The following is a 21,645-nucleotide window of genomic DNA, read 5'->3' as shown; positions in this document are numbered from 1 at the left end:
CAAAACACCTTTAAAAGAATGCTACATTTTTAAAAATATTTTTATTCTAGCAATATTATGTTATATTAGTAGCTATGGCTAAAGCAATAATAATGTAGCAATTTTAATTAATCTAAAATAATTTTAATTGAGTATTTCTTTTAAATATAATAGTATTATATATATATTTATTAAATTTGAATAATTTTTATTATATATTATAAAAAAACTTTTTAAATATTTTAAAATAGAATATTTTTTAGGTTATTTTAATTAAAAAGGAGAAAAAATAATACGGTCATAAGAAAATATCGCACCTACCAATTCCGAATTAGATCGAGCCGTGTGGCCACCACAAGCCCCTGCACGCGCCTCCCAAGTAATCTCCACCGTCCATTTCCTCTTCTCCCTCTATATCAACCCTCCATTCCCGATCTCTCGCCCCACTCAAAACCTGCACCATGTTGCTTCTCCACGCCGCTCCTGCTCCTCCTCTGGCTCTTCTTCCCTCCACGCCGTCGCTTCCCGCCACCGGATCTAGCTGCCGACCGCTTATTCGGTCCCGTTTGAGGCTTCTGAGGAAGAAGGCTCTTGGTCGGTCGGTTGTGGCCGCGGCTGGCGAAGGGCAAGCCATCGCCGGTGTCATTTTCCAGCCGTTCGAGGAGATCACGGTAAAAATGGACTCTCTGGTGCCGATCGCCAATGGACACTCCCTCGCTCGCCAGAAATACGCCGACGACTGCGAGGCCTCCATCAACTTTCAGATCAAGTATCCTCTTCCCCAACTTCTCCATCTTTTTCGGTTATTATTACTGATTTAACTTTATTCCTCCTGATCTTATCCCTCTACTTGTGAGAAAACTGATGTTAATTCGATTTCTAATTGATATCTTCTGTTTACTGTGATGCCGTTGTTTTAGAAACAAAATAGGCGGATCTTCCAAAATAGGTGGATTTTTTTTCACCATATTTGCAATTTTACTGTGATTCCTTATCGGCACATCACAATATTGCAGTTTCAAAATCCTTTCATAACTTATTGCGATGCTCTATTGATGTAAATTCCCTTTTTATGATCATTCTCTTTGTTTCAGTGTGGAATACAATGTTTCCTATGTGTACCATTCCCTGTTTGCCTACTTTGATAGGGACAATGTGGCACTAAAAGGCATAGCCAAGTGAGTCTCTGAGAAATCTAAATATGTTAATTCATCCATTCCATTATTTAGGATTTATATCAGTGAGTTACTTGTACTATCAATTAATTATCCAGGTTTTTTAAGGAATCCAGCGAAGAGGAAAGGGATCATGCTGAGAAGCTAATGAAGTATCAGGTACGCACACTAATCTTCACAACCTCCTATCTTGTTTTATATCTTTTTCTTTTCTTTTCGTAAACAATCACAAGTAAAAGCATTTGCGACATCAGAATAAAAGGGGAGGAAAAGTAAAGCTTCTCCCAATCATCACACCTTTGACCGAGTTTGATCATCCAGAGAAAGGCGATGCACTCTACGGTAAGTTGAAAACTCTTCACTGATTGAGTGTGTTTAGTCCTCAAAATTCAAGTGTTTGTACTCATTTCTCTCAGTGTCTTTGTATCTTTCAGCAATGGAATTAGCTCTAGCTTTTGAGAAGCTGACAAATGAGAAGCTGCTAAGTCTGCACAGTGCAAGTGTTCTCGTCTTCTTGACTTATCTGATTTCGAACTGGTTCTGAGGTTCTCCATTCTAAAATTTGGATAAACAGGTAGCTGAAAAATGCAACGATCCCCAGACGGTGGACTTCGTCGAGAGCGAGTTCCTCGAAGAGCAGGTGATTGTGATCGAGCTTATGTAAGCATGAAAACACCACGTATCTGACAAGCTCTTTGTTGTTCTTTCTTCTTAATTTTTTAAGGTGGAAGCGATCAAAAAGGTAGCTGAGTATGTTGCTCAACTGAGAAGAGTCGGGAAAGGGCATGGTGAGACTCGACAAGATCACGCTGCTTTCTACAGTGGTTTATATTCATGGATGTATCTGCAGCTCATGATACTACTGTTTGTTATATATCTTGCAGGAGTTTGGCATTTTGATCAGATGCTGCTGCATGAAGGAGGTGCTGCATGAGCTCCGAGCCTTTGTTCTTCTTATGGCGACTCATCTATGAATGAGATGAAATTTGTGTGATGTGAATAAGAAGTGAGTAGATATTATGTACTGGATCATGTATTAGCTCTGGTAGTGAGGACTCTGAGTCTAAGCTTCGTCCAATTAACTCAGCCTCAAAATTTGAGTCATGCCAAGTCAGGTCGAACCTTGTCCGCGAGTCAGGTCAGGTGAATGCAGCTCAACTCGCGGGCCGGGTCAAGCACGGCTCAGTCCAGGGCCGTGCTGAGTGTCAGGTCAATATTTTTATTTTAAAAAAAATAGAGTATCTTATCCAAACCATTCACTAAAACCGGCACGTGTCATATTTTGCGGCGACCCTAGCACACGTATCCTGCCTAATCTGCCACCTGCCACATACTCCGTGGCCATGCACCTGTCGCCTCTTCCCTTCTTTAATAATCGCATCGTCTGCATCACCATCTCCATCCACTTGGTTCAATCGATCGAAGTAAGCTTCACAGAAGGCAAATCGGAGCCCGTTTACTTGACCAGTGGGTGCCCGTCGTCGTGATGGCGCAGGAGACGCTGAGGCTGGCGTCGTCGGCGATCGGCCACGAGGGCCGTCTGCCGCGCAAGTACACGGGCGACGGCCAGGGGGCCGTCAAGGACGTGTCGCCGCCTCTGGAGTGGTACGGCGTCCCGGAGGCGGCGCGCTCGCTGGCCCTCGTGGTGGAGGACGTCGACGCGCCGGCGGACGCCGACAGCCCCGTCGTCCCGTGGACGCACTGGGTCGTCGTCAACATCCCCACGACGGTGCGCGGCCTCCCCGAGGGCTTCTCCGGCGAAGAGGAGGCCGCCGGCGGCGAGCACGCCGGCATCAAGGAAGGGCACAACGACTGGAAGGTCCCCGGGTGGCGCGGCCCCAAGCCACCCACCTCCGGCCACCGCATCTCCTTCAAGCTCTACGCCCTCGATCAACCCCTGCATCTCGGCAACAAGGTAAAAAAAACACTGATTAATACTAAAATTGCCCATAAAAACGTGAAAAAAAAATTAAACCTTTGACGACAGGTGACGAAGGAAAAGCTTCGGGATTCCATGGAAGGGCATGTGGTTGGAGAAGCAGAACTGATAGCCATCTTTTAATTCCCCCGTCGCTGTACTCGCCTTTTTGTTTAACTTCGTGTTCTTGTGTTCTGGACAAAAATAAGAACTCAATGTTCTCGATCGCTCACCAACCATCTTTAATCGAAATCAATGAAAGCTTGCATCAATTAATTCTTGTTCCACGGTGCATTACTATATCAATTGATTGTTAAAAGTGTTTGATCGATAATAGAGGTCTACAACAATGTCCATGATTCATCCACACCAAACAACAACAAATCACTAGACTCGAGGAATTTGCATCATCCTTCTCCTCTTGCTCGAGAATTCGCTCGGCTCGTCCTTATTCTCGGAAGCGATCGCGTCCAGTGCTCGTCTCAGAGACTCCATGAAGGAGCTCACGCAAGCATTCTCCTTCCTCTCCTCCAGGCACAGCAAGAACGCACCGTGGGTTCGGCCCCCTAACGACACAACTTCGGCCTTGATCGTTCTCAGCCTCAGCTTCTGAAACGCTTCGGTGAGTTGGGCAAACAGGTCCGGTCTGTCTTCACAGCAAACGGAAGCCTTCATGTAGAGATCGTCGTCGTCGTCGTTGTGGCTGATGCTGCATTCCACCACGCTGACTTCGTTCACTTCCTTTGGGACTCTGGAGACTTGGCTGATGTCTGTTACCTTCCTCTTCAGCTCCTTCACTTGATCTATGACTCTCCCGAGAAGGCATGCCTTGTCCATCTAAAACCACACAAAGTTCACATGTTTCAGCTATGCAAATCTCATGAATGGACCAATAGAATGAAATTTAGATCTAGCATCAGTTCTTCAATATCTATGCGCCTATTTAATAACAGTAGATGTGCAATTTCTATTTTTTGATGAAGAACTTAAAAAGTTACTTATGGATTTACATTTAATCCCAACTATTTTCTCCAACGAGTAGACTACAAAAGATTTCGAAAAAAATGCAAGGGACAAAGTGGAAATTTTGCTTTCTCAAGAGTTGAATAGGAAACACAAAAAGAGAGGGAAAGAGAGGCCTCACCTTGGCAGAGTTGGGAACCAAGCGTCTGAGAGTGGAAAAATGAGCATTGATCCTCTCCCTGCGCTTCTTCTCGGCCTCCTTGTGGATCCTCAAGGCCACAGACTTCTCGGCCGTCGTCGGTGGTGGCTGAGGCAGCAGCAGTGGCGGCAGGGGATGTGGAGGGAGCGGTGGCGGCCCTCGGAGGAGCACAGGGCCACTGGAAGAAGAGGATAAGCTGCAGCCTTGTTCCTCCATGCCAATCTGTTGTTATCTCTCAAGTCAATGCTGGCTCTAGTAACACCATTCCCAGTCCAAAAGGTGCAGCAGAGGGGAGAGGAATTTTTGATGTACTGCTGAAACTGATGGGTCCTCTGTAACATAACGATGGATGCAAATGCTCCAACTGCCCACTGCCAAAGCAACTAAAGGACTTGTTGCTTTGGCAGTATACGGCAGTGATTCCAGAAAAATGATTTCTATCATCATTGGTCCATTTGATTCTAAAATCTGCAATTTGTTAAACTGAAGACTTTAATTCTCTTTTATATATATATATATATATATATCAGATCAAATCAATAATCAAACCACATTCATATTTGTTTTTCTTTCAACAGTGCTCATAGTGTTCCTGTTTATTTGACAGCTTTTTAAAGAAGCTTTAGAGGTATACTAAAGTACACACTTTAGTCATAAAAATGCAAAATTTATGAGTATATATATATATATATATATTTTTGATAAATTGTGCTTTTAAATTCCTGACAGAGTATACCAAATGAGGGAGTTGGAAAAGACTGACATGGGATTTATGAAGCTTCACTCTGAGACTCGATGCTGTTGTCCTTCATCTCAAACAATGTCTTTGCTGCTCATTCTGTACCTGCTAAGGACAGGATTAGTAAAAAATTGTTGAAATCTAACAATATATTCTTAGGATTAATAGCCTTTTAAGATTGATTACACAAGGAAATGTGTTTGAGTGAGAGTTCAGCAGAACTTACCTTAAAAAGAAGAATTAGGCATGTGACAGCTTCTTCTTCATAATTTTCAGCAATAATAACAACCTTTAATACTACACAATGCCAGATCATGACCTAAAACAGCACCACAAAATGTGAACAACTAAGTCTAGCAACAACTATAGTCGTAACTTAGAAATATGAACAAATTTGAATCAATCATAGTCAAGCAACAATAATAGCTCCTTTTTTTTTCTCTCATTAGAATCAGCAACATAAAGTAGCACTATGTTTATCTGGGTAACTACAACCACTTCCCTCAAATTTCGGCTGCTTTCAATTTACAAGATAGATGATAATCTGATTATGCTGCATGAAAACAATAAGATCAATAACCAACAGGGTCATTGTTTATTCCATAAAGGAATTCTACATGCTATGTTTCAAGGAAAATAAATTGTCAATTGATGTTGATTCTTGAGGGAAGAAGAACTCCTGGTGCATGCTCCTCAACAAGTGCATCCTCACAAACTAGTTTAAGAATGTTATTATTTGATTGGCTGTTCTTGTGCTTCATCTTCCTGAAGCTCCTGCCGAGAACCTGCTCAAACCAATTATCTAATGGCCCTCGATCTTCTGATGACCAAGCGACTGCAAGTAGCAGCTCCATGACCTTTCGATCAATCTCCAGCAAATATTCTGAACCAAGAGTGCTTCGAAAGGTTCTGTTGATAGCTTCCAAGATATTGTTGGCAAGGGCATCAAAATCAAAAACCGTAAAGTTCACTGTCGCATCAACCTGGTCGCAGAATTCTTTGATCCATGGCTCTGAGTTGTCAGATGTATAATTTTCTTTAAGACTAGAAGAATCATTATGATCATCTTCTGTCTCAACCTCTTCAATAGGCATATTCAAATCTAGGAAGCCCTTGGGCATTGAGTGTGTCCTTTTGCTGGACATGGACTTTCTGTAGCTCCTATCACAGTCATCAGACAAATCCACTTTGCGCTTACTTGAAGAAGATGATTGTAAATATACTTGACTTGTACTGTGTTTTTGGATAGAAATAAATGAGACTGCACTAGATTTTGGACTACTGCTATTAGTCTCCCGACAAGCTTCTAAGCAAATCTTCATCTGCCAACACTGAGCTGCCAGAATAGTCTCCTCGTAGAAACTACTGTAATCTCCTCCCTGAGCTAAGTTTTTGTCTATGGTTCTGCCCCAAGTCAGGATAAATATGGCATTGTTTATGCTAAATTCCCTTCCATGAGAATCAGGAAATTTTCCAGTATGGATGGCCTGAGATAAGCTTTGCTGAACAAGAAAGTCTGCTTTATCTACATTTTCAAGGAAAACAACAGAATATGATCTCTTGCTTAGCCCTTCAGCAATAAGATCAACATTCAATTTTCCTCTGAACTGAACATTTTTTTCAGTTACCCCTTGTTGAGCACATATGCTACTGGGTCGAGCAACACCGTCCTCATAACTTAGATCAATGCAAATAAGGTTATCTTTGCTTCCATGTATTAATTCTGATAGTGCTACTGCTACTCTCATCTTACCCATCTTATCTGGACCATGAAAATTAAGCCAAATGTCCCTTCGCAGTCTACCACGACGCCTTTCATCAAGTTTACAACGAAATATGGCTTGGCTAATAGCAATAACTGCTTCTTCTTGTCGGCCAACTTTATCAATGAGACTTTTACAAAATGATTTGTAGCTACTCAGGTCAATATTTTGCATTATACTGGATGAGACTAACAAAGGGGATTTGTCATAAGAAGAAGCACGGCCATTTGAGACTTGTGAAAATGAGTGGATTGGATTGACTGGGTACACACTTTTTGCCTGATAATCTTTAATGCTAGAGCAGGAAAATTCTGCAACAGGAACATCTGATACATTTCTTTTGGCAGTATCAACTGAGGGTAAGCAACTTGAAATTTTCTCCACATTACTTTTTTGAACTTCCTTAGCAGGTTTTTCCTCCTTTGAAAGAGGCTCAGGAAGGTTACCCAAAACCAAATTTGTTGCAACTGATGTTATAGAGGAAGGGGAGGCATGTTCATCACCTTGGTGATAGGGGAGATCCACTCTCTGAAGCTGTTCACTTTTTGAAAGTCTGACCTGGTGTTTTGGCAATAGGTCATTTTTTCTTGATTCCACGACTAAAGGCAATGAGATACTCTGGCTGGCCATGGTGACTGTCTGAGTGCCTACTGAGATAGATAGTGAATTGCCAAGTGTTTGAGAGTCTTCAGGTTTTTCAGTAACCTTACTGGAGGCTCTATTTTTGTAAGAAATACTAGAAGTATAAGTGGTACAAGGAATTTCAGGGTAATTGACAGTTTTTCTTGTATGGCAATTGTGGAGTTGCCGGCACACTTCATTCCACTTGTTTTTCAATTCCATACTTTTAGCATTCAATAAACCATTATCGTCTTTAGCCTGCAGTTGAGATAATCACATGATATGAATCCAAAAAACAAATAAACATAAGAATATTACCAAAAAAATTATGTTTGGCTTTGTTTTGAGGATAAAGTGACAAAGCCATGTCATGACACATGGTGATTCAATGAGATTACTGAATCAGTTATTGAGGTAAACTAAGAGATTTTCTTAATTGCTTAGTACAGCGAATAGACATGAATATTACTAGACAATGTACCTGCGCTGCATTATATTCATTGTTCAAGCCAGTTGTGTTGGCTTTCTGAAGCCAAAACGGCAAGGTATCTTTTTTCTTTTCACAAACTGAAGATGATTGTCCCTTGAGAAGAAAGGAAAGTTCTTCTTCATACTTATCATTACAAAGTTCACAGCGGGATGCTGGTGGAGAAACACTGCTGCCAATGTCTTTAGACTCGCATGCCGTAGGGAAAAAACCTCCAAACGGAACAAATGATTCCATCATGCTGTAACATAATGCAGCATAATTGAGATTCTAAGAACAAAACTTTTCATAAGCTATAACATAGTGAAAATTCACCTCAACAAAGTTTCCAACAAAGAAAATCGTTAAACATCACCATAAGACAACTAAAACAAGTATCAGACCCCAATTTAAGATCCAACTCATAGTGCTTCAGCGCATTCCTAAACTAGAAGTTTGTCATTGAGACATTGTATAGCAAAAGATAAATTAACTCTAGGGCAAGTGCTGTTTCATTAGCTGCAAATGTAGACAAGCTATCTAAAGCCAAGGATCTATTCCAAAAAATTTTCTCAATTGTGGAAAAGAATTAAGATGACTACTAACAGATAGATCCATCAGACTAGGAGACTACAGATACCAGGGAAACGTGGCCCTAGTACTCAAAACAAATGGAAACCTAATATTTCTTCAGAAATTGAGATAATAGACAAGGGCCTTTACTTCTCTGCAAATATAAGTGACAATATGATATCATATACCTTTGATCACACCATATTGGTTACAAATCCCAAATAAGTGATTGTTTCTTTATTCCCCTCAGGATATTTGAGACAATCTAATAAAGCAAAATGAAAGTCAGGTAAAACCTAAGCGCATGCGTAAAAGGAGGCCTTTGTAAAAGAGTAGCAGTTAGAATAAGCTCTTTTCTGTGGAAAAGATAACTGGATGAGACAGAGAACTTAATATCAAAGTTTTCATATAGTATTTCGTTTTGAAAGTCAATAAATATCTTGAAATTAAAAGGACAAAAAGGTTATACTACTACACTCACATGGGAAAATTTTCACACCAATTATGCCATCGAGCAATTAAGTAGAAATTTCAGGACAAGCTGAAGTTTTTGTCGCAAATCAAAGATCTATTTGAGTCTACTTGAAATACCTTCTTTTTATTTATAAAAGAATCCATTATTTCCTAGGATCTAGTCCTTTGTGTCAATTTTTTTTTTTAAAAAAAAACAGAAACTAGTTTATCATATTTTGGACAGTAAAGGAATACAAAACCTTCACAATGACAATTTACTCGACAAGTTAAATTTTAGTGGATGGTAAAATTTGTGCCAGTTACAAGAAGTTGATAGCCAACAGGCATGCTAAGTAAAAAAAAAAAACTATAAAACATTAGAAAGGTAGACTTCAAATGTCGTCCAAGGCTTAATTTTCACATATTGAGTATGAGAAACTCTGATGTTCACTGAAAGCACAGAGCATAATGAAAGGTCAGCTAAGTAGAAGAAGGCTCAGCTAGCAGAATGACTTCATCGCCATCATATAAGAATTTTAACGAAAATAACAGTTTCACAGGCATAGATCAAAATGATAAGTTCTAATTCACGTACCTGGGAGGTCTAGGAAGTGATGAACCCATCCCACTTCTCACTGAAGTGATTGGCAAAAGCTGCAAGTTCCAATCTTTATCCAACAATGGATGCCTAGACAGGAACTTCATGTACGTTTCATATGTCGCAGACCAAGCCATCACCCACAGCCTACCTTGGTAAACCTCGAGCAACCTTGTGAGATCAGAGATCAAACACCTTTCGTGCTCGTCACATTCAGCTTTACAGTCCACCATCTCCTTCAAATCTCCTATATTCACCACCACTCCGGGCATCGCCGCTTCCTTTTCCAACTCCATCAGTCTAGCATCGACGGCAGACAACTCACAGCGTCCAGTGCTGAACTCAGCCACCAACTTCTCAATGCTAACGAGTTCGATTCCACGAATTTCCAGAGGCAAGATCGCCCAATTTTTCCGCTCAACGGCCTGGGCGAAGTCTTTGGCTGCCTCAGCGGCCCCAACACCTATGAGCATCGGGTTCGTTGCGCCTCCTTTCCGAGATAGAATATCTCCAATCCTGCGACAGTTCTCGTCGCCGCCGTCGGAACAAAGCTGACCGACCTCAGGGGCAAAGGGAAAAGCGATCCTCCTTGCAGTGACCGGCGCCTCAAATCCATCCCCGGCAGAGAAATTGCACAAGAACAACGGCGCACACTTGGCGGCGCGAGGAAATCGGAGGATGGTCGGAGGGGGGCGGAGGATGGCAAACTTAACGTCCACGCTCCGGAATCCCGCGTCACCGAACACCCGACTAACAATAGGATCATCCAAGATCGCAAGAACCATCTGCTGCATCTCCACCTTCACCCCGGAGAAGGTTGACACGACGCCGGTGGCGGCGTTCTGCTGCTGCTGCTGCTGGTACAGATGGAAACTCTCAGGATTCCGCCTCTGGTTCGCCTGAGACCTCTTTATAGCCGCCATAAGCGAGTTCGACACCGGCGGCTCATCCCCGCCCCCCTCCCTTTGACCCCCAGACGACGAAGGCAGCCGGTCGAGCGCCATCCCGAAGCATCGCTCGAGCGCCCTGAGCTGCATCCTGGCCGAGTACGCAACGCTCCGCACGCGCAAGAGCGCATCGCGCAGGATCGAAGAAGAAGCAGACTGCGCGCCGGATCCGGATCCGCCTCCGCCGGCGGGCTGGAGGAGGAGCGCGTACACGACATGGAGGGACGTCGTCTGCGCGTGCGCGCGGCGTCTGGCGACGGCCACCCCCTCGTCGAGGGCGACCCCCGCCTCCGCCGCCAGGCACGCGCGGGCGCTGCTAACCGGCGTCGGCATCCCCTTGCGGCCGCGGCCACGGACCATATACCAATAAAACTTCACTTTACTCCCAATATTAAATTTCTCCCCTTCGCTAATATTCTAATCTCCGAGGGGCTCTCCGTAAATAATACAAAACCACGCCGCCGCCACCGCCAGAGACTCCGCCTCGCTCCGCTTGTTATAAATGAGAGAACGCAGCGTCAGCTGGCCGCCTCCCATTGGGCAACTCTCCATTGGATAGCTGGGACCCGCCGGCTACGAAACGCCGAAGCCGGACAAATCGAGAATAAAAAAAAACCGGTCCGGTTCGACCGAAATAATTGAAGACATTCCGGTCGAATTTGGTAGTTTTGGACAGCATGAATAAAGAGCCGCATGAAATTTTTTCTATGCGACAAAAATATTTAGCTGAGAAAGGCCAAGCAACACCGTTCGGTGTGTTCTTTGCATCATTAAATTTGCCATCAAGTTGCAAACCTAAAATTCGATGAGGCAAGACACTCACAGACATCCGAGATTTGAAATCGTTAGATAAGGATTCGCATACTCAATGAATCCTAATTCATCCATATGTCAAATGTGTCGTATTTGTTGAATGAGGACTAAATTATATCGAAATAAGAGACAATAATATTGGTTTGATGTTGATTAATTGGTTAATTAATTAAATAGTAATGATGTTAATAGCAATTAAACACAATCATAAAATAAAATTAATTAATTAATAAATAAGAAACTATAGACCATTAATTGCTTGGTCGATTGAATGAAGACAAAAAAAAATTATAAAAAAATGTAGAATCATAATGTGATTGCATAAAGAAGTTGACTTCTATGTTGACTTTGTCATCACCATTACTAACCCTCAAACAATTAATTATAAAATGATGGCTTGTTAGTACATTCACTAAAGAGTTTATTTTTATAAAAACAAAACAATTCTTAATCATACACAAAAAAAATTATCTCTTGAAAATAGTACATTTACTATTCACATTACAATGTTTATTTGACGAAAGAAAAATGATAAACAATTGTTTAATTTTTCTATTGAATCGAATCAAATCAAATCACTAATTCACTTTTAAAAGTTAAAAAGGAGAGAAAGATATAGATAAAAATTTTGATAAGAGACTATTGATTGATGCGCGATGAGAAAGAGAATAAGAACCCTAATCCTTTTGCCTACCGTATACATCACCTCAATCCCTTTAGGATCGAAATAAATATACAATAAATAAATGAAAAAGAAAAGACAAAAAACTTTCTTTGAAATGGAAATTTAGGGGATTCTTGACCGTCCACTTGGCTTGCCCTTCTTGGAATATTGCATTAGAATCGAATAGAAGTCAAAATAAACTCGATAGACTTGGAAATGTTCGACATTCTCCTTCTTTCATTATTGACACTAGCGATTGTGCCCACGATTGCGTGAGGTAGGCACCTTATACCAGGTGAGACATCTCTGAGGGAATAAAAATTATTTTATAAAAAATAGTTAATATTAAGCTATACTCCATCTCATCTCATCCTTATTGTGTGTGTAAAATAATACATGAACATTTTTTATCCAAAGTCCTATTAGAAATTTATTTTTATTTTTAATAAATAAAAATGGATTATGTAGTCGTGAAACATATTATTTTTGAACGAGGTCTTCCAATTGAATAAGTATTATTAAAAATTCATGGATGAAGATATAAAAATTTAGCTTCAATCATAATTAGTACGGATAAAAGACTCTCATTCATAAAAAATTAATTTAATATTTTATATCAAATATTAAACTTAAGAATAAATACTACATTTAATCTTAGCCAAAAGATCTTCCATAAATTTGATAAGGATGCATATAATTTAATACTTTACATCAAATATTAAACTTAGAATAAATACTATATCTAATCTTAGCCAAAAGGTCACTCATAAATTTGATAAGGATGTGGCTAATTTAATCTTAGCCAAAAAGCTGAGAAAGTATGTTTTTTAACATCGCTCATCTAAAGTATTTATAGAAATTTTTCTGCACACATAGTTGTCAATTCTAAGATGTAGAACTAAAGATAATTCTAAATTTCTAATCGATTAATAAAAAAAATTTCAATAATACGTCGCAGTTGAGTCTCAAACTCTAAATCACTGATTAATGTATTTATGAAAATTATTAATAAATTTTAGAATTATTTTTGATATGTAATAAAAAGAATATTAACGTATTTTTAGATTTCACCTAAATTAGTTAGTTAATTAGTTAGTTAGTTAATTAGTAAAGGAGGAGATTCTGAAAATATGAAAAATAGTAAGATAAACACCTTTCAATTTTTTTTTTTATGTCACCTTTATCTCCTTCCTTTTTTTTATAATTTAAAAATAATCCTAGTGGTTTGTAAAAATAAATTATATATTTTTATTTTTGAATTTCTACTCTCTAGTTAGCTTAATTTTAAAATGTCAATTATTTATTACTAAAGTTTTTATTTTACACTATCTAAACTGCTCATTTAAAGAAACATTTTGTCATCAATATAATTAAATGTCAAAGAACATTTTAAAAAATATAATGAAAAATATGGCACTTTTAAAATTATTCAAAAAGTTACTTGGCATGCAATAAATAAAACAATTTATTATTTAATGGAAAAAGACAATGGGAAACAAAAAGACAAAAACCACGGCAATTATTTGTACTTTTGAAAATGGTTGTCTTTCTAATTATTCAGTCTAGTGCAATTTGCAATGAAAATGTATTTAAAAAAAAAAAAAAAAAAAAAAAGAAACTTCACAAGTCTTTCTAAATAAACTAGAGAACAAACTTCTTAAATTCATTATTCACCAAGGAATAACAAATGGCTTTAACTCATCTATTAGTGTGCTAATCATTCAAATGCATTATAATTAGTGGCTAAATTATTGAATTTAATTAAGCTAAACTATTCAGATGGGATGACCACAGTTCGATGTGGGGACCATGATGTTCGATTGCAACTTGAGATGAAGTCAACTATTCCCTTTACAAATTGTTTTGAAACCTTTTTTTCCATTTATTTATTTTGATAATTAAGGAAAAAAAAAAGAATATTGATATGGTGATGAAGAAGGGTTCCATTAAAGAAGGGTCAAAGGGGAAAAAGATGTAAAGGTCAAGGTCAAAAATATTCAAGGGCTCTGATCGACCAATCAGACTAGACGGTCGAGAACCCTTGATCGGCCGAGCAAGGATGCCGAACAATAATCGTCCGACAAGTTAATCCACGCCGGTCAAGAGGCATGACTAGTTGGACAAAAGTAATCATCGATAGTCAAGAAGTAAAGAAGGGGGCAAGCCAGCATCTCTGAACGACACGATGGAATGAGGACAGTTAGTCTGAGAGCCTACAATGAGACCCACCAGTGTATCTCATCATATCCTTTTGGAGGCTTGTGCCACTGACAATTGAATATGTCCAATAGTCAGACGACTCAGACTGTCCTTTAGAAGCTTCCCATCTGCCACATCAGGAATTTGTGTGTTCACTTAAAGGAATGTGTCAGAGATATTTTTTGACTTGTCTTTTTTTAAGATGTTTTGGAAAACATGCCTACGCTTTGAAATACATACGTAAACACTACGTGATACTATAAAAGGAGGTTTCCATTTACAGACGGATGTATACGTAATTTTATTATTTGACACGCTCTTTGCTACAATATTCTTACTATTCTTCACTATATCGGGAACTGACTTGAGCATTGAAGGATTAACATCGGAAACCCCTTTTCGACTCGACACTAATACCTTTTATATTATAGGATTACACGTTAATCAACTCTATAGCTATGTTCTCAGTTTATTATTTTCTTTAATTTTCGGATAGAATCAAATATTTTTTATGACAAATTTTCTTTTAAAATCACTATGAATGCTCTTAACTTTTCACTAAATAAAGAATTCTTTTATTGTGTTAAAAAAGTAAAAGAAAGATTATATTTTTTTATAAAAAAATATTATTAAAAATCTTTTAGGACTACATTTGTTAAAAGTTTACATTGTTTTTTAAAAAAACTATTTTATATTATATGGAGAATTGGACTCTTTTTGGCTTTAAAAGATTTGTTTCCTAAGCTATATTTTTAACAATTAAAATATGATTTGTTTTAAAGCAAAGTTGAGCGATCTAAGGAACAAATATAATATGAATTTTTCAGAGCCATAAATAAATAAAAAAAAAAAAGATGCTGCATTGGATTCCATACTTTAATGTACGTGTTGGTGCCTAGATTCGCTTCATCAACACTGTGAGCTTTGAGGGTGAACAAGTTGAATAAAGCACAAAATAACATATCTCAATAGGGGGGGAGAAGGATGAAGATGAATAGATTCAATGTATCAAAAAGATATGGATGTCAATGCTTTGGAACCGGATCGACCGGAGTCATTGTTCCTAGCCTTTTCGATTGAACCGACATGAGTGTAACTCTATTGGATCGGCATCCGATTCTCGATCGAACCTAATTGGCTCAAAGCTAAGTGTGCAAGTTGTTGTGAATATGGACCTCTCCAAAAAGGAATTGTTGATGTCTATAACTTCCTTGTTCTAGCACTACCTTCTAATCGATCGAGTCCTTGAGCTCGATGTCATAAGGACAAGTGCTTGAATGAATCTACTAAGAAGTCACAATTCACAAATGGTCCCTCCTTGCTTTGTGGCCTCACACATAAAGTTCCTCCCTAGCTCTCCATCCATGCATGTGCAGTAGCCCTTTACATGAGCTTCCATTTGCAGCAGGTCAGGAAGTCTCACTGTCACCCCTTTAAACACTTGGGGCAAAACCTAACCTTTTGCCCTGCCTCAGAGTGCCCCCACTGCCTTTTCCACTGACCTAAAATGCCACGACCAGCTTCGGGTGGCAATGAGAGGATTCATGTATGATCATTGACTATGACTTTGACAGGTGCAACCTAATTGTGTGAGATTGTTCCTAGCTGAGCTTCCATTCTGCTTTACCTCTGCAACTTTGTCTTTGCCAACTTGAGCTCACAGCCAAAGCCTAAAAGTCCAGCCCTGCCCAAAAGTTGGCCAGAAATCTCTCTAGTGGAAGGAAGAGCTAATCAAAGTTGCATCACAATCCTCGTCACTGTTGGATTTCAATTCTTTTTTAAACATGAAAAAAAAATCATGAGCTCTTGAAGTTCTTGGGATTCCCTTGTAGTTTGCAACGATGCAGACAAAAGATTTGGAGCCTGAGCAGACAAAAAACAATGCAGGAGCAGTGTCAATGAATCTCACAAAAGATTTTTCCCAGTCCGGAATCATTAAAGTGAGTTAGTGTGTTCTAGTTGGAGATGCCTTTCTTTCACAGCAACTAGCTATGAGCCACGGAGATTTAGAAACAAAATAAAATGAAATATTATTTCTTTATTCCCTCCAAAAAGATCACATCGAACTCTACAGCATCTGTGAAAGGTACATTTGTGTAGAAGAAATGAAGGGGGTTCAATTATTGGCAGTTCACTTCACATGGTCAGACTGTTCATTCCAAGAATTGGTTGGTTTTTGCGTTCGAAGGAGGAAGTGATTGTGACAGGCAAAAGAATTGGCAGGGTGTGATTATGGGCATTTGTCGAATTTAGGCGTGCCATCTGCTTTCAGGCACTGAGTTCAGGACACTGCAGAAATTGACTGTGTTATCTATCAGGGTGAGTGGCATTCGAGTCAGCTGGAGCATTAGCCGCCGTCTGAAGTTTTTGCCTCTTCTTTTGGCATGACAAGATGGCACTGTCTTAGTTTTGGCACTCACCCTGTTGCTTGACTGGTGGTCTCAGTGGAATTTTCACAGGCAGAGAAAAGGACAGACAGAATTTTGATCATGGTTATCAGCAGCAGATCATCGAAAACGCCTTTTAATTAATAATGAAAAAAAATTATATATATCTTCCATTAATTGTTGTTATTTCTTGTTTAGCTTTAAGTTTGAGAAAGAGATGTCGAAGAACATGCAAAGCTCAGTTAGTGAACTGACTTAAAATCAGACTTTAACAGGTAACTTTAAACAGGTAAGTGTTGTAGATGTCTTGACAAAGATAAGGCCCATCTTTGAGTAGGCTTGGAGGACTCATTCTAACAATAAATCACTATGCATGTCGAACGAGGCAGGCATCTATGGTCCGGCTCAAATTGGGCCGTGCTTGTGCTAGCCTGATTTGAGTTGGGTTAAAAATTAATCGTGAAAACCAACTCTGAGTGAGCAATAAAATGTATATCCGATCCATAAAATGCATTTGTGTTACAATAGCAATTCTCTAGTAACTTTATTATTTCTCCACACACATGACCAATCTATCTTAAAGTACATGAAGGATAACAAAGACCTACCACAGGAGCAATCTTAAAGTACGTAAAGGAGAAGGAACATCAACTGATCTTAGCTACGTACGTAAAGGAAAACGTGGAGAAGGAACCAAGTGCAAATTAATCTTTCTCGAGGCACTGGATCCAAATGATTCAGCCATATCCAGATCTCCCGGTGTCATCCCCTTAGGCAGTGCCCAATCAAAGTGAAACAGGAGCTGAGCCAAGGCCAACTCTAAAGTGGACAAGCCAAAGGACATGCCGGCGCACATCCTTCTTCCCGCGCCGAAAGGGAGGAATTCGAAATCATTGCCTTTGAACTCCTTGTCGTCGCCCTCCTGAAACCTCTCCGGCTTGAAGCTCTCGCCGTCGTGCCAATATTTTGGATCCCTTGCGAGTGCCCAGACGTTGATGAGGACTCTTGTTCCGGCTGGAATTGTGTAGCCGAGAACCTGAGTGGTCTCTTGGCCAACTCTTGGAAATAAAAGGGGGAAGGGAGGGTGCAATCGGAGAGTTTCTTTGACGACGGAATGAATGTAGGCGAACTGTGGAACATCACTCTCTTCCACGTAGCCTTTCCCTTTCATGGCCTCTCGAACCTCCGTCTGCGCTCTGTTCATTGCTTGAGGGTGCAAGATGAGCTCTGACATGGCCCATTCGATGGTGTTGGCTGTGGTTTCAGTCCCTCCGGCAAAGAGATCCTGATCGCAACCATCAACGACGAAGTAATTAAGAGCTTGATCGTCTGGCTCCCGTGAATTAATGTTTATAAATATATAATTTGTTTAACAGAGAGTACTCACGATGACCAGAGCCTTGATGCTTTCGTACGAGATGGGCACTTCCAGATCGCCTTGATCTTTGAGCCTGAGCAAGACGTCGATAAGGTCCTCCTCGTCGTCTCTCCGGCTCAGCAAATGCTCCTGGATTGTTTCTTCGAGGATCGCGTCCAGCTTTTTGTGGTAGTGGATCAGCTTGGTGCTGAACCCGGTGAGGACGTCCATGATTTTCAGAGAGGGGAAGAGATCTCCGACGCTGAATCCGCTGGACATTTTGATCACCTCTTTGATGGTGTCCATGAATTTCTTCTGCTGCGGGCATCTCCGGCCGAAGGAGGCCTGGACGACGATGGAGTTGGTCAGCTCGTTGAGCCTCGCCCCGAGGTTGATCTCCTTGCCGGCGGTGGCGGCGTAGCCGACGTCCCTCATGAGGAGGGACACTTGCTCCGCCCTCAGTGACGCGAAGGACTTGACGCGCTTGGCGCCGAGCAGCTCCATGACGCAGAGCTTGCGGAGCTGGCGCCAGTACTCGCCGTTGGAGAAGGCGACGTCGCGGCAGCCGTAGGCGATGATCTTGGCGGCGGTGAGCTCGGGGCGGAAGGCGAAGTTGGCGTCCTGCGCCTTGAGGATCTGCTGCGCGCCCTCGCGGGAGGTGAGCACGATCTGGTCCACCTGCCCCACGCGGAGGCGCATCACCGGCCCGTGCCTGCGGGCGAGGTCACGGAGCGCGTGGTGAGGCAGCGCGCCGACGAGATGGTGCAGGCTGCCGATCAAGGGCAGATGCCATGGGCCGGGGAACTCCGGCCCCGTGTTCTTGCTGGATTTGCTCCTCAAGTATCTCCTCAGGACCAGCAGCAGCAGGAGGAGGAAGGAGAGTGACAGGGGAAGAGAAGGCAACCAGAGCTCCATGATGTTTACTGGATTCTGATTCTAATTCAAATATTGCTGTGTGATTCCAACTCGAGTAGCCTCATGGAAGTATTTATAGGAACGTCAAGTGTACTACTGTGCATCAGAAACCTCAAAGAAGTCAACAATAGACGATCAACAGCTTGTGATTTTCTGTTCTTTTTTTTTCTTGGATATCTGTAATTTGTCTCCTGTGCTTCAGATTGATCGGCACGCACTGGCCTGGAAGGAACGTTCTCTTGTCAACGTTAAATCTGAAGTTTCCCAAGTCAAGGTATTGGACGCCAAGTGGGATTTGCCCACGGAATGAGAGAGTAACCATGGAAGAAGCCCGCAGAAAGGTGGTGGATCCATGGAACAGGGCGAAGCGGCAGCGTAGGAAGCATGGCGTTGCAGCATGAAATATTCTAAGAGCAGAGACACCGTGGAATGTCTGACTAAATTAACGTAAAATCCCCAAAATCCCTAATCCCCTTCGTGTAACAATCTTTCTTTCTCACGGTGACTGACATATTCTTTCTCCAAGGTCATCTTGCGTCTTTGTCCAATCCATCGATGTTGATCCAATACGAGTTGTGATCTTTGACTTTGTGCGGCCAAGATGATTCAACTCAAACTCAAGGTTTTTAAGTCCGCTAAAATTTAGAGAAGGATCGCGGTATGAGATATTAAAGGGATTGATATGGTAATTTCTTTCGGACTCTACATGTCTCATAGGTCGATAGTGAGTTATTAGTTCGAGGTGAGTTTAGGATGAGTTATGCATTATTTGGGAGGAGATAAGGGAATAGTGAGTTATTAGTTCGAGGTGAGTTTAGGATGAGTTATGCATTATTTGGGAGGAGATAAGGGAAGGGGAGGGGAAGGTAAAGAAGAAGAAGTAAAATTTAAAATTCTGTTTGAGAGTTAGGAAGTGAGTTAGAAAAGGAAATGTAAGGAAGGATAATTTTTAAATTTATTCATAAAACAAAAGAATTTTTTACATTTCAATTTCAGGTGTAAGGAAGGGTAAAGGGAATTAAAAAAATTTATGTTTCAATTTTGTCCCTGTTTTATTATATTAAGGGGGCGTTTGGTTTAAGGATTTAGGAATGAGATGATGGAATAATAGAAATATATAGTGTTTGGTTAATAGGTATGAGAATAAAAATTTGGGAATCATTCCTAAATAATTAGGAATGAACAAAACCTAATTAACTAGGTGAGTTTAGAATTCATTCCCGTTTGGATGGCTTTTTGTTCCCGATAATTTTTTTTTTGTTTTTTTTTTCTTTCATTTTGTTTTCCCTAACCTGACTTCGTGCGACAACACCATCCCCGACCTCGTGAGACAACGGAACCCCGCGACAACCGCACCCCACACTTCGTGCGACAACAACGTCCTCTCCGACGTAACTCATCGTAGGCTCTTGGAGTGCGCTCGCCGCCGCCTCCTCTTCGACTCCAACTTCATCTTCCTCCCTTGCCGCCGCACTCCACAGCAAACAGGTAATCCTTAACCATAAATCCTCTGATGAATCGCTTGCTGTTTGTTTCCCTATTTTTTTTTTTAATTCTTGATTCTTTATACATATTTATCAACAGAACTCAAATCTAATCACTCCTTACATGTAGTTTATATTGTTGGTGCAATATTCCCTAGGTCAAGGTTGACCTGGTTGACTGAGCTTGAATTGAGTCAAGCTCGAGTCTTGATGTTTGGATTTCGATGTTTGACAATACATGGAGATTGCAGGTGCAACTGTTCATGTGGGAGAGTGTGAAGGAGAGTCAAGTAGGTCAAGGTTGACTGGATACTTGACTGGAAAATCATGGTGAGTGAAACCAGGTGAAAGTCCTAACTTGGAGGTTAGGCAGAAGGAAGTCCTGGTGAGTGAAGCCAGGCAGAAGGAAATCCTGGTGAGTGAAGCCAGGTGAAAGACTTGGTGAGTGAAGCTAGGCAGTTTGGAAAGTTCTAGTGAGTGAAGCTAGGCAGTTTGAAAAGTCCTAGTGAGTGAAGCTAGGCAGTTTGGAAATCCTGATAAGTGAAACCAGGTGAAAGACCTAGTGAGTGAAGCCAGACAGAAGGAAATCCTGGTGAGTGAAGCCAGGTGAAAGACCTAGTGAGTGAAGCTAGGCAGTTTGGAAATTCCTAGTGAGTGAAGCTAGGCAGTGTGGAAATCCTAGTGAGTGAAGCCAGGTGAAAGACCTAGTGAGTGAAGCTAGGCAGTGGGGAAGTCCTGGTGAGTGAAGCCAGGCACAAGGAAATCCAGATGGATTAGGGTTGATCGAACATCTGGTGCTGGAAAGTCCAAGTAGGTCAAAGGAATTGACCGGATACTTGACACGAGAAGAGAAAGTCCAAGTGGGTCAAAGGGATTGACTAGACACTTGGTGAGGGAGTCTTAGCAGGTCAAGGGTGACCGGATGCTAGGCATAATGGACCAACAAGTCATGGATAACCTAATGGTGGTCTAGGGGGCTTTGGATTTGATTTTGGGCGAAATCATGAGCTGGATCGATCAGCCGATCGATTGGCTCATGCCCAATCGATCAGCTGATCGATTGGGCGAGTCTTTGCGATAAGCATCCTCCCAATCGATCAGTGGATCGATTGGGAGAATCGCGCAATCACACAGAAGAGCTCTGGATCGATCGACCAATCGATCCAGAGCCTCCAATCGATCGGGTGATCGATTGGGAGGTTCCGTTTTCGCGCGATAAGGGCTGGATCAATCAGGCGATCGATCCAGACAATTCCCAGGAGCACAAAGGTGCTCTAGATTGATCGGTCGATCGATCCAAAGCCTCCCCGATCGATTGAGAGCAATCCAATCGATTGTGATCCGACCGTTGGAGCAGGATATAGCTATTGGCGTGCGTTCGTCTTCGACAGAGCTCATGATTTTCGTCTCAGATCTTCACAGCGCTTCCACA

The 21,645-nt window shown here is 41.2% G+C and overlaps 5 protein-coding genes across 5 annotated transcripts; 2 read left to right on the top strand and 3 right to left on the bottom strand.

Moving 5' to 3' along the window:
* Positions 1-427: 427 nt before the first annotated feature.
* Positions 428-3,352, top strand: LOC122022765 (ferritin-3, chloroplastic-like). The gene is made up of 9 exons (XM_042580872.1): positions 428-748; positions 1,074-1,157; positions 1,253-1,313; positions 1,409-1,496; positions 1,589-1,650; positions 1,729-1,794; positions 1,879-1,942; positions 2,039-3,069; positions 3,142-3,352. The coding sequence occupies exons 1-8, from the start codon at positions 441-443 to the stop codon at positions 2,086-2,088; spliced, it is 783 nt and encodes a 260-aa protein (XP_042436806.1). The 5' UTR covers positions 428-440; the 3' UTR covers positions 2,089-3,069; positions 3,142-3,352.
* Positions 2,641-3,352, top strand: LOC122022767 (UPF0098 protein CPn_0877/CP_0992/CPj0877/CpB0906-like). Its single transcript, XM_042580874.1, has 2 exons — positions 2,641-3,069; positions 3,142-3,352. The coding sequence occupies exons 1-2, from the start codon at positions 2,641-2,643 to the stop codon at positions 3,214-3,216; spliced, it is 504 nt and encodes a 167-aa protein (XP_042436808.1). The 3' UTR covers positions 3,217-3,352.
* Positions 3,349-5,338, bottom strand: LOC122022766 (transcription factor bHLH51-like). Its single transcript, XM_042580873.1, has 4 exons — positions 5,200-5,338; positions 4,998-5,078; positions 4,217-4,702; positions 3,349-3,909 (listed from the first exon to the last, which is right to left on the bottom strand). The coding sequence occupies exons 3-4, from the start codon at positions 4,448-4,450 to the stop codon at positions 3,460-3,462; spliced, it is 684 nt and encodes a 227-aa protein (XP_042436807.1). The 5' UTR covers positions 4,451-4,702; positions 4,998-5,078; positions 5,200-5,338; the 3' UTR covers positions 3,349-3,459.
* A 28-nt stretch (positions 5,339-5,366) lies between these two features.
* LOC122022764 (protein DWARF 53-like) lies at positions 5,367-10,882 on the bottom strand. The gene is made up of 3 exons (XM_042580871.1): positions 9,445-10,882; positions 7,839-8,085; positions 5,367-7,615 (listed from the first exon to the last, which is right to left on the bottom strand). Exons 1-3 carry the CDS (start codon positions 10,752-10,754, stop codon positions 5,618-5,620), a joined length of 3,555 nt encoding a protein of 1,184 aa, XP_042436805.1. The 5' UTR covers positions 10,755-10,882; the 3' UTR covers positions 5,367-5,617.
* Positions 10,883-16,934: 6,052 nt separating this feature from the next.
* Positions 16,935-18,790, bottom strand: LOC122025668 (premnaspirodiene oxygenase-like). The gene is made up of 2 exons (XM_042584507.1): positions 17,845-18,790; positions 16,935-17,742 (listed from the first exon to the last, which is right to left on the bottom strand). Exons 1-2 carry the CDS (start codon positions 18,727-18,729, stop codon positions 17,119-17,121), a joined length of 1,509 nt encoding a protein of 502 aa, XP_042440441.1. The 5' UTR covers positions 18,730-18,790; the 3' UTR covers positions 16,935-17,118.
* Between the last annotated feature and the right edge of the window lie 2,855 nt (positions 18,791-21,645).

Source organism: Zingiber officinale, chromosome 9B (assembly GCF_018446385.1).
Source record: "Zingiber officinale cultivar Zhangliang chromosome 9B, Zo_v1.1, whole genome shotgun sequence".
In the NCBI taxonomy this organism is placed as follows: Eukaryota; Viridiplantae; Streptophyta; class Magnoliopsida; order Zingiberales; family Zingiberaceae; genus Zingiber; species Zingiber officinale.
The sequence above is the reverse complement of the archived record's forward strand: the minus strand, read 5'-3'. Positions and strand labels throughout refer to the sequence as shown.